This window comes from Takifugu flavidus, chromosome 6, assembly GCF_003711565.1.
Source record: "Takifugu flavidus isolate HTHZ2018 chromosome 6, ASM371156v2, whole genome shotgun sequence".
Lineage (NCBI taxonomy): Eukaryota > Metazoa > Chordata > Actinopteri > Tetraodontiformes > Tetraodontidae > Takifugu > Takifugu flavidus.
The window spans coordinates 13,320,908-13,333,407 of record NC_079525.1 but is presented as its reverse complement, the minus strand read 5'-3'; the positions used below and the strand labels follow the sequence as shown (position 1 = coordinate 13,333,407).

At 44.0% G+C, this 12,500-nt stretch overlaps 1 protein-coding gene and 1 long non-coding RNA gene across 2 annotated transcripts in view; one reads left to right on the top strand and one right to left on the bottom strand.

Annotated features, from left to right (window-relative positions):
• Positions 1-12,500, top strand: part of tenm3 (teneurin transmembrane protein 3) — a 55,633-nt gene that overhangs the window by 15,207 nt on the left and 27,926 nt on the right. The window contains 5 exon segments of the mRNA XM_057034507.1: positions 7,920-8,187; positions 8,893-9,066; positions 10,447-10,511; positions 11,373-11,492; positions 12,349-12,432. Of these exon segments, the coding sequence (XP_056890487.1) occupies positions 7,920-8,187; positions 8,893-9,066; positions 10,447-10,511; positions 11,373-11,492; positions 12,349-12,432 (711 nt within the window).
• On the bottom strand, positions 6,887-7,921 carry LOC130526715 (uncharacterized). Its single transcript, XR_008950836.1, has 2 exons — positions 7,331-7,921; positions 6,887-7,238 (listed from the first exon to the last, which is right to left on the bottom strand). It is a non-coding gene; the product is annotated as an uncharacterized LOC130526715 (long non-coding RNA).

Here is a 12,500-nt window from a genome sequence, read left to right as displayed (position 1 = left end):
GTCTTCTTTATACGTTACATTCAGTGCATTATTGTTCCTTATTTCTTATTCCTTTTTCTTGCTTTAAGGACTGGAAAACATGAATATCCTCAGTGTGAATTTAATCATTTCATCTTATCTTATCCTATCTTATCTTATCTTCACACAGAGGGAGGAAAAGCATTTTTCCCTCTCAATCCAGCACATCACGTCAGATAATCCCACTCCAAATCTCCTCCCTCCGCTTCCTCTGTGCGTTTGGCTCCGCCCCCTCCTCGGTTACCAGCAGGAGAGAGAGAGAGAGTGAGAGAGAGAGGTAGAGAGAAAGTGGGGGGTTGGGGGGGGGGTGGTAGTGCGGAGGTGCAGAGCAGCAGAGGCAGGCGGGGAGAGCACAGATACAGACCTTAACGCGCTCCTGGAGATAGCCAGTGTCAAGCATGAAGAAAAACACAATCAGAGAGGAAAAGTGGCTGTAGCGCGGAAGAACAACCGTCTGAAGGGACCAGACTTTTCACCCCCCCACTACACACACGCACACGCACACCTCTCTGCAAACACAGGAGGTTGGATGAAAAGTGAGAGAAAAGCCTGACGTCGGCGCGCAGACAGAGCCCAGACGCGGGGACAGCGTTGGTCGCTAAAGAGGTGTGCTGCGCCCCCCCCACACCCGCACCCCCACCCCTCCCCGCTCACGACAGCACCTGTTTCCGTGCACGTCCGACAGGATCTTTGGGGATTAACGACCCTCGAAGGCGGGCGAAGCTGGAGTACTCACAGAGAAAAGGTACACCTCTTTTCTTCTTCTCCGAGGTCCGCAGGAACCGGCGCGTCCACGCGCGGCACGCACACTTTCTGCTGAAGTAAAGTCATTGACAAAAATAAAAAAAATGCGTGTGCGTGTGTCCCATTAAGAAAGAGCAGGCAGCTTCAGTTTGTTCCATTGATGTTCTTATTTTTTGAATTGCTGCCTTGATTTGCGGGCTGCTTCGCTCCACAGTCACAGCGGCTGAAGCAGCTCAGCAGGCGGACGAGCGGCAATAATAAAGCAAATAATCAGCAATTGTGGAAGAATGAATGGAGCCTGTCCCTTGCATGCAGCTGGATCGTCTGCAGAAACCCTCCTCTTCATCACTGAGTCACAGTCAGCCGAGCAGTCTCCAACAAATTAGTGAGGTTGAATATGGGTGTGTGTGTGTTTCCAGTGTAAAATGTAAAAACACTGATAAATCCAGAGGAAAGACAGAGGAGGATTTATGTATCGATGTGATAATAACTAAGCCAACTGCACTAACTGCAAGGTGGGTCAGAAATATACTAAAGCGTGTATAATTATTATGGGGTGAGAGATGAAGGCTGGGTGACATTTTTGGTGCTTCTCTCATACAGGATGACGAAGGCGGTCTCTTAAAAGTGAATCTGGGTTGCAGAAATGTGCATTTAATTCAGGAAATATGACAGGCAAAACAGAAAAGATGGTTACCGTAGGTCAGACTAATCGAGTTTTGAACTCTGAGTGTGTGTGTGTGTGTGTGTGTGTGGTGTGTGTGTGTGTGTGTGTGTGTGTGTGTGTGTGTGTGTGATCAGGCTGGAGCCTTTTACCTAATCACTTCCAGATTCAGAGTTTTTCATTTATTTCTTGTGTTGTTTGTTTTTCCTTCTAAATATTTTAAATATTTTTTTAGACACTCCGAAAGTTTAAGTTAATTAAATGAATTAATTCAAATAAGGTAACTATCCTACCCTATAATTATACTTACCCAACTGTGTGTGTGTGTATGTGTGTAAGATATCTATTTAAACAGTATATATACAGTATATATATATATTTTTTTTATATTGTGCAGGAGCGGTTTAACTGTATGATGACTCCCACAACACAATGAGACATAACAGCACCATAACAGTAAAGACTGAATGTGGTACTTTGGGTCAGATGCGCATAAAACGTAGTTTAATTAAATTTTAACAGACGTGGTGAACCTTCCTGATTTCCCTCAGCAGCTTTTATTGCCAGTTGGATTTTGGATCCATTTCACAGCCAGTACAGTGAAATTCAGACAAAGCGGACGCAGGCAGCCGCTGTATTTCACTAGTTGTTAAATATTAAAAATCATGTCATTAGAAATTATATTTAAAGCGTTGAGGGTCTGAGTCATGGGGCTCAGGCTGGCCTTTTGGCGTCTACCCTCAGCTCCTGAAGAACATGCAGGTGTTGCAGGGCAGGATGGGTAATGTAGTCCCGAGAGCGTGTCCTGGGTCTGTCCCAGGGTGTCCTTGCAGCTGGCAACACCTTCACGCAGACATTCTAATCAAAAGTCCAACACACCTCAGCTGGTTCCTTTGATGCTCTGCTCCGAGCCCCTCAGATGTCTGAGCCCGCCTTCACGGCCGGGCCCAGACGGCCTTCACAGGAAACTTAATCCCTCTTTTCTTTTATTGGTCATCATATTCTGTCAGTTTTGAACTGTAGTGAGCAATCAAATAAAACTATCAAAAATGAATGATAAATGCGTGAATGTGTGTGTGTGTGTGTCAGGGAGGAACAGAGAGAGAGACAGATAGTTCTTAGACAGAATTTAAGAGAACGCTTCCTTTTTCTTACTTCCCCTAATCTCTATCAACTCGCACCACTTGGGTAAACGAATATTCTAGCTCGCTCTGTGCCTCCTGACTGCTTACTCTTTACAAAGAGAGCACTATCTCCTAGCAACAAGACCTCTGAGATTGATGTGTGTCAATACATTGGCTGTCTGTTTGTTTTGTATCAAGCATAGAAAAATAAAGTCAAGGTTTAAGGACGCCTTTAAAGGAAACCCAAAAATGTACACACACCTGTATACGAATCAGAAGTTACTTCTTTTTTCCCACCATGTTCAACTGAATTGATCGTTTTATCCAAACCGCTCTTAATGAAGGGCACAAAAATGCCATTTGCCGTATCATGTGATGTCTTTTTGGTCCACAAGCACTGCTTGGATCTGTTAAAAATACTGTATAGTCATAAATGAAAGAAACATCTTTATCCATTTAAAGAAAAAATGTTCTCTTTCAGTTTGTATAAATGCATATTTTCCTTTTGTTTAAATGACATTTTGAACTGAAAATTCTCGTGCAACTGTGACTGTACACACACACACACACACACACACACACTGATGTTGAAGTCTTACGCTAAAACAAAATAAAAAACACTTTAGAATTTGGGTAAATGTATTTAAAAAAAAATATTCAAGGTTTCTTCTTGTCAAGGAAGTTTTTGCTGCTTGTTCCACTTCCTGTTTCACACCTGTAGTGACAATCCTGCCTGTAACAGACGATATAACTTAAGTTTAACCAAAACTGCTGGTGACCCTTGAACCTTAGTCATTGAATCAGCTCCTACGGTTTTCCCCTGAGGTAAACAGCACTAACCTGCCTGCACATTATTTTAAGGACTATTCATATTTATATAATGTACAATAAAGGAAACCATAATTACCTTTCATGACCTTTCTGCTTGTGTTACCACATTTTTATTTACGTTGTGTTGGCCTGCATCTCTAACTCCGCTCTGATTGTTGTTCGGCTCCGGTGTTAGCATGGATTGGGTAATAAGGCGCAGTGGCTTTCGGTGGGATTATGTGTTTGTTTTCTGTTGTGCAAGGTTCTTTCTATCCTCCGCTGCTGTGCTTTAAACCTTCAATATGAATAAGAGGATGTTCTGGGTTCCATTTTGGCTCTGACCTGCCGTGTGGAGTTTGTATGGTCTCCTTTGTCCGTGTGGGATTCTTGCAAAACCACTAACAAATGTGGGTGTGTGTGTGGGTGTGTGTGTGTGTGCATGTGCCCTGCAGTGGTGACCTGTTCCCTTACCTGGTGAATGCTGGGATTTGCTGCCTGTGAGTGGATGGAGCCGCTGCAGTTGGGTTTTTTTGGGCTGAGCAGAAACAGCCCATTTACACAGGCAACATTAAGCTTTTAAGCTGAGTTTAAGGCAAAAGTCTTGAGGAAAACCCTCTTTTTGTTAAACAACCAGGTTTTCTGATGAACGAACGACACAGAAACGTTATCTAATTTGATAGCCACGGATTAGTGACCTAAATCAGAGTCATAGTGTGTGTGTGTGTGTGTGTGTGTGTGTATGTGTGTGTGTGTTTGTGTGAAGGAGAGAGAGTGAGAGAGAGAGAGAGAGAGAGAGAGAGAGAAATACAGAACAATTACTATAAGTCCATGTCAGTTTCAGTATAACAAATACCAATCAAGCAACTGTAAAAAAAAAAAAAAAAAAGTAAAATAAAATACAATTTCCGAGCAGAAATGTTACATTAATAATAAAATGGCTCCCATAATTCTCTGTAGCTGTTGTGGGTGTAGTGTAGCTGCAGTGGGTGTAGTTGTAGTTGTTGTGGGTATAGTGCAGCTGTAGTGGGTGTAGCTGTAGTTGTTGTGGGTGTGGTGTAGCTGTAGCTGTAGTGGGTGTAGCTGTAGCTGTAGTGGGTGTAGCTGTAGCTGTTGTGGGTATAGTGCAGCTGTAGTGGGTGTAGCTGTAGCTGTTGTGGGTGTAGCTGTAGCTGTTGTGGGTGTAGCTGTAGTTGTTGTGGGTGTAGGGTAGCTGTAGTGGGTATAGTGCAGCTGTAGTGGGTGTAGCTGTAGCTGTTGTGGGTGTAGGGTAGCTGTAGTGGGTGTAGCTGTAGCTGTTGTGGTGTAGCTGTAGCTGTTGTGGGTGTAGGGTAGCTGTAGTGGGTGTAGCTGTAGCTGTAGTGGTGTAGCTGTAGTGGGTGTAGCTGTAGCTGTGTGGGTGTAGCTGTAGTGTAGCTGCAGTGGGTGTAGTTGTAGTTGTAGTTGTAGTTGTAGTTGTTGTGGGTATAGTGTAGCTGTTGTGGGTATAGTGCAGCTGTAGTGGGTGTAGCTGTAGCTGTTGGGGTGTAGTGTAGCTGTAGTGGGTATAGCTGTAGCTGTTGTGGGTATAGTGCAGCTGTAGTGGGTGTAGCTGTAGTTGTTGTGGGTGTAGTGTAGCTGTAGTGTAGCTGCAGTGGGTGTAGTTGTAGTTGTAGTTGTAGTTGTAGTTGTTGTGGGTGTAGTGTAGCTGCAGGGTGTGTAGTGTAACTGTAGTAGTAGTTTTCTTTTGGAGGCTTTTCTTTAAAAGAGAAAACCCTCTGCCTTGGTGTAGTGATTCTCTCATTACCGGCCTTGTACTGACACAATTAAAATTCTGTAATCTTGTTTCCCGTCCTCCCCTTTGATGGTTGGTGGCTGGAGGCCTTTGATCCCAATTACTTTTATAAATATGATAAATAGGTTTTTCACAAATAAGTTTTGGGTTCTTGCACTTTTTCCTGCTTGAATGTATTATTATTATTAGTAGTAGTAGTAGTAGGAGTTGTAGTTGTAATTGTAGTATTATTATTACACATGACAACATGTCCCGTTGTATTATTGTCTGAGCAAAGGCACGGGCTTCGGCACCTTCAGAAGATGAACTCACGTTGTCTCCCACACAAACACACACAAACACACACAAACACACACAATCACACATTGTAGTGTGGCAGCAGACTTCCATTTGAAGTGACAGCAGGGTCAGTGTTGGCATTTTAACTGCTGACCTATTTGTCTGAATGAAGAGCACTCTCTTTGTCTGACGGACACACACATCCAGCGGTCAACTTGACGTGGCTTCACCGCGCCTGTCCCTATGACAATCAAACGTCATTTATTTATGACATTTAATGTTGAAATATATAATAAAAATATAGGGATTTTAGAAGAAAGTTGTATTTTAGCTCCTATTGTGTGGTTTTCACATGTTCCCCATTATTCCCCTGTGTGTGTGTGTGTGTGTGTGTGCGTGTGTGTGTGCGTGTGTGTGTGTGTGCCTGTGCGTGTGTGTGTGTGTGTGTGCCTGTGCATGCTGCAGCGAGGCACATCATTGTGTGGCTGCCTACAGCACTCCAGGGTGTATCACTTCATTTTCAATCCGTGCGATCAGTGCTGACACAGGAAGAATTTGATGAAAAGAAACGAAGTTCAATCGAAGGAACTCTTTGTAGGCTCAGTGTTCTTGTCACTCCGTGCTGCCAAGCTCCTTTTTTAAGAGCCTGGTTGTGCCCGGGCCTCTGTAGAGTTGATGGCCGATGCAGATTGAGGGAATAGTGCTTGGCTCGGCTTTCGATCTAATGGGGAAACCTTTTCTAGTGGCTCCAGTGGATCACAAATGAACTGAAGTGAACCAGTAATATATGTGCTCTATTTACATTAACCAGAGCATGCCCCCCCTCCCCAAACATGCAACAATGGCAAGAAAAACCTTTTAAAAGGAAGAAACCCTGAGCAGGACCAGGCTCCTGCTGGTGGACTGCAGGGTGAAGGAGTCGGGTTAAGGATGGGAGGGAAGGAGACGTCCATCAGAAATGCAAATATGTAATTGTTATGGTTTGTTACTCTGAAGATAAAGAATTAAAAGGGTGTCAGTGTGCACCCTCTGAGTTAACATACCTACAGATCAATACAGAGAGAAAGAGAACTTAGTGGAGCTCCATAAATAACCCTGAAATCTGCGAAAAATGATCTGAACAGCATAGAACTATCCCTTTAATCCCAGGAACATGCTCAATCTCTTTGTGTGTGTGTGTTTGCGTTTGTGTGTGTGTGTATGGGTGGGGGGTGCAATTCCATCTGGATAACCTTGGCGGTGTTCATGTCTGTCAGTTTATGATGGAACCCATGACCTTCTCCATTTAACTGTTCATCACATTCGGTAATTAATCCCAGTATTTGGCAGATCTCCACGGATACTTTCAGGATTGGATTTACTCTAATCATTGTAACGCGCATTTAAATTTACACATAGTCATCTACAATTTAAGAGTAAATGCAGAAAACATGTAAAATGACAAATACGCTAATATAAAAAAAAACAGCCTCAAAATCGACAGTTAATTTTAATGAATTTATAGTGAAATATCTGTATTAAAATAATTGTATCCACCACGATAGCAAATTAAGCATCAAGTATTAATACCACTAATTAAGAACATTTTTAGGATTCACTTTTTGCCTTTCGACAGAGTTTATGTAAGACCGTAAACAAAAGGATAAAGGTTGATATGAGACTGGGAGAAAGTAAATGGGAAAAGCAGTGACGCAGAGAAAAGTGCTGTGTGGGGCAGAGAGATCCGATGGAATACTGTAAACAGCTCTGTCGTCCCTTATTCTGAAGATGTAAATCTTGAAGCTGAGGGGGTCAGCGAGGCCGCGGGACAGCGTGCAGCTCCGGAAGCCTGCAGATAGGAAGAAAAAGAGATTCATAGTGTACATTTTCAATATGATGCCCTGCGTTGATATTTTATATATAATAATTAGATGCATTCACCTGCTCAGAATGTCAAGCTAACACGCTCTCAACACAGCGTAACTCCCAGTCAGTGGTGCCTCTGGGACCTCACGCTACTTAGAATGCAGTGATTGTGAATTTCACCTGCTGTTGTGCAAATTGGGCTGACAGCAACTGCCGAAGGCAGGGAATTATCAAGACGACACCGATTCTGGAATAGTTTTGCAGATGTTCCCCTTTCCGCACCCTTTCTCTGAGTCCTGGGTAGGTTTTCCCTCACCACTGGTGGTAACATGCGGTGGTATCTACAGCCCACAGAGGTTGCTAGGTAGCGCTACTCATCCAGCGCGGCGCATCCATATGAGCAGCAAGCAAACATGTTTCTGTGTGTTCAAAGACAGTGTCAAGAGCATGGAGGAGGAAAACAAATATATAATTCCACAGTAATTGTTCCAGATATGTTATTTCCAACGTCTGAATATGTAAATGAGTCTGCTCTTATAAGCAGGAGGAACCTTTGAAGGTTCCCTCTGTAGGTTCCTGAATTGATTCAAAACTGACAGAAATGTGACAATAACCACCGTATGTTAATGAGAATTATCGATGTGCTGCTACCTTCTGTTGACAGAGCAACTCTCCAACCACCAAGGATCTATCTTGTGTCCAGTACCACACCACCACCACCAGCAGCCTTCAATTACAGCCCTGAACCAGGCTCTAGGCTCCACACTCCATGTTGGCCAGTCGCTGAATCCGGCTCCGCCGCTACCTCCTGCTACGGGAAGTCCGGCCTCTGTGGCTGGCCAGTTACCAGTGGAGGTGCAGACCACACCGCCCGACAGTGTCCCACTGCAAGACAGTTGGGTGCTCGGCAGCAATGTGCCTCTGGAGACGAGGTAAAACGAGCCCTCTTCTTAATTTCTAACCTATTCAAATGTGTTGTCAGTGTTGGGGCGAATCGCTAAATTAGCCCTAGTTAGCGTACTCCTGTTGGCATCCATATCGATGTCTCATCGCTCGGTCCAACAGAAAAGAAAAGACGTGTGGTCAAGTTGGGTGCAGCGGTTGTTGAAGGAGCCTCTGAGACTGAAAATGAAAAGAGGATTCCCGGATACTCCTGTCCTTATTGAAGGTTGCGGGAAAAACGTCTTGATTTCTCTCTCAAGAGGCTGTAATTGGGTTGAACTTCTTTCTGCTCATAGGTGAGGGAAGAGATGGTTCCACAGAGCTCTGAGCCTCTGTTAGCCTGGATACTCTGCTGAAAAGGAATGCAGAGCTGTCCATTGTCTTCTATTAATGATGAATCATATACGGGTGTAGACGGTTGTCCCGAACTTGCTGAGCTGCCATTTCTTTTTCCAGCTTCAGTGTTTTCATATGCATCTATTTTCTTTTTTTGTAGTCTAATAACTAAATGCTGAGCTGAAGCTGCTGGTCTGCATGTATACGGATATTAAAGTCTCCTATTCTAATGATTTTTGCTGCTAACAGATCGTCCCAATAGCATCTTTGCAAAGCCATCATGAATACTTGTTGTCAACCTGTTCCTGCTGCCACTATAAAGCTGTTTTACGACAATAATTCTGCTGTGTTTCTCTCAGGCACTTTCTTTTTAAGACAGGGACAGGCACCACTCCCCTCTTCTCCACTGCAACCCCTGGTTACACCATGGCAACGGGCTCCGTGTACTCGCCGCCAACCAGGCCGCTGCCAAGGAATACGTTGTCTCGATCCACCTTCAAGTTCAAGAAATCCTCCAAGTACTGCTCATGGAGGTAAAAATTGGAATATATACAATACGTGTGCGTTAATGAGTCGAGCCTCCAGTTATCTTGGTTTGATTCTACAAGCTTTACACACATGGGTTTGAGGTCCTTCTAACTCTGCAGATCCTGTCAAGATCTGTCAGTTTAGATGGGGACCAGTTGACAGGCTGTAGTACTTGCCCAGCTCTGCTTTAAGTCCTTTGTTTTAGGTTCAGGTGGGTTTCAAAGTGTCCTTGACTGAGGCTTTAAAGCCCAGATGGCTCATCCTTTTTAGCCTCATTTTCTAGACTGCTCAGTTGGGTTGGAAAGCCAGTTTCTTTCATGATTCTTCCATCCCAGAATCATGGAGGTCACCTTCTAACAACCTCAGCAGCAGACATGTCGCCAAACCTGGTCCCAGTCCAGTGTGGGAGCACTGGGGAGCTTCTTTAGCCCTCACTGGGTTCTGACTCGTGATCATGTCCAATCAGTTGAAATTTGCCGCAGATGGATTTCAGTCTGGAGAAATAGAGCTAAAGCTAAATTTCAGAAAAGGGGATATTAAATACGGAAAAAATGTATAAAAAGCCATATTAAAAAATGTAAAAACTAGTTGTGATGACCAGAACGGAGGAAGAAAGAAATGATAGCAAACCTGAACACAGCCCTCTGGTCTCATTACGTGCTTTGCAGTGGATCGTTATGTCGCTGGTCTTTGGGAAACCAAGACATAACACGGGCTGCCCCCCACTCTTCCCACTCCCGAGAGAGGCCGGCAGCACAGAGATCAATGTACAAAAGCAGTTTAATTAGCTTCACAGGAGAGCGGTGCCAACATAACAAAGACATAAAAACCCCCCACTTCAATGGAGACCTAAAAAAAAGGAGACAAAAGACAGGTTTCTAACCTGCGCTGCTAACCTGGAAACAGAAGAAAAGGTGATAAACAAGGTGTCCTATTAAAGGTTTGTTCGGTGCTCAGTATTTATAGTGAAGTTATATTTAGACATGCATCCAGCTGGGGTTTAAACGGCGGCCGTGTCACCAGCTGCTCAGTCACAGGTCAGATATCAGAGCGCCGGCCAATCCCAAACACAACACGACAGGCTGGCCTTTGGCCCACAGCGACAGCTTCTTATTCTGTCAGGGGGCAGGGAAAACAGGCAAATATGACCCAGCGGCCCCACACCGAGGCTTTTCTGCACCCTCCTTATGGCATTTCTCCTCAGGATCCAGTGGTTTTTATGGTCATAAAAGCCCACATGAGATAGCAATAAATCAACATCAAACGCATCCAACACAGCTGATACAGCTGTTTGTTTGTTTGTTTTTATTTTTTTTTTGCTGTGAATCTTTGAGAGGGTCAACTAAAAAAGGACAAGCAACACAAGTCTTTGGTTTTCTGAACAGGTGTATGGCTGTGAGTGCAGTGGGCCTGTCCGTGCTGCTCTCGCTCCTGCTGTGTTACTGCATAGGTGAGAGTTCTCACACACACACACACACGCACACACACACACACACACACACGTCTCTAATTAATTAGAACACTGGCTGTGTGTACAGACATAAATCGCTGCCTTTTTGGGAAGACTGTTCATCTTATTCTATCCACGGTTGATTGTTAATAGATACATTTTTTTCTGATTTAAAAAAAATGATTATTACAATTAGAGTAACTTGAAAATCAGATGTTAGCCAACAGTTCAGTGGAGCTAATGGGTAACTGGGGGCACCACAGTGGAACAGGAACTGATGCTGGTCCAAAGTTATCATTACTAAATTGCTTTCAGGAATTGATAAATGAGGGAGAAAATGAATTTTAATGTGGAAATTTGTTCTTAAAACGAAGGTCAGCAATTGTGACTAATCACCCCTGGTTGGATATCCCAATACAAATTCTAGGCCTGATTACGAGCAGTTTAACCTGGGGAGAGGGCCTATCAGCACGCCTGGTGCCTGCATCTGGCTCCATCCAGGGGGGATGTTTTGCGCCATCCTCCTTAAGGATTTAAATATCATTTAAACGTGCGCCTGTGGCGTTGTTTCTACCTGTGACAGGGTTCCTTTTTTCACAGCTTCATTTTAAATGGACTAAACAGCATTTGAAGAACAGTCCAACATACAGAACGAATTCAAAACAGAGCCAATATACTAATCTAATTTAGGCTAGAACAAGAATCCGACTCCAAGGCTATTCCAGGGAAAGACAATCAAGACGTGCGTCATAATCGGAAAAAAACGCTCGTTTTTGTCAGTGTTGACTCTCGAGTGTCCAGGGTTTGCAGGAATGATCTCCGTCCCTCCTTTTTTCTCCACTTCTTCCTCTTTCCCTGCAGCAATGCACCTGTTTGGTCTCAACTGGCAGCTTCAGGATCACGAGTCTTACGGGCCGTTTGAAAACGGTGGCGGGGCAAGAGACACGACTCCGAACACCTTTGTGGTGTCCACAGACAATAGTGAGTGAACGCTATCGAAGTTGCTCTTAATCTTTCACATTTTGGAGCTTCTCTAAAGCACTCAGAACACAGTTAGTTCCAAATGAATGAAGCCTTTGCTCAACTGATTTGACATCAAGTCCTGGAATTGAGCGTCTGCGGCCATTTTGGCGAGCAGCGGTTTGTGCTTCCATGGCTGAGGTCGATAAAAGGCCGTGAGATATAGAGGCGGCAACACATGGAAAAGTGGACTGTACTGACTGTAGGATTTAGGAATACCGAGTCTTTAAGGCCTCATGGACAAACCAACTTTAAGTGGGTGCAAGACCTCCAATTTTTCCATCTTAAGGAGAAGACTGTTGTCATTTCAGAGGTAAACAAACAAACAAACCTTGACCTCAGTGTGTCCCACTGCTGCCTGTTTGCTTCCTCTTAACGTTTCCTGTTGTACGCTGGACAAATTAGTTTCAGACAAAATGTCTTTTAAGCCTGGAATCCGGCTCTGCCTTTAAGTGGGAAATATTTGGAGGCTTCTCGGTTATTTATCTGGGAACTGGGGCATTTTTTCCAGCTATAATATCTCTCGCTCCCTCGTCATGCACGGATGGACTCAGGGTGGGAATTATTTTATCTTCCACGATGGAAATGAGAACAATCTCACCCATCATTTTTCCCCTGTGATGCAGTTAGTAACACAGCACCTTTCCCCCATTTTTGAAACTATTAAAACAAAAGAACAGAACACAAGTGCGGCGTCGTGCATGCAGCCGCTCTTCTCAGGTGTCCCCAAATCCCACAATGCACCACTCCGCTACATCACCCTTTTGAGCCCTTCACGGGAAAGAATTTTGATACACTTACTGAAATCTTTGCACAGGTAAATGGTTTCTTCTGGAGAATAACACGATCGACACTGGGGAGGTGGACGTGGGGAGACGAGCCATGCAAGTGATACCACCAGGTCAGTCTCTCTCTTTAAAACTTATTAAAAATCATGTAAATAAATCATTTTTTTGGCTATGATTTACT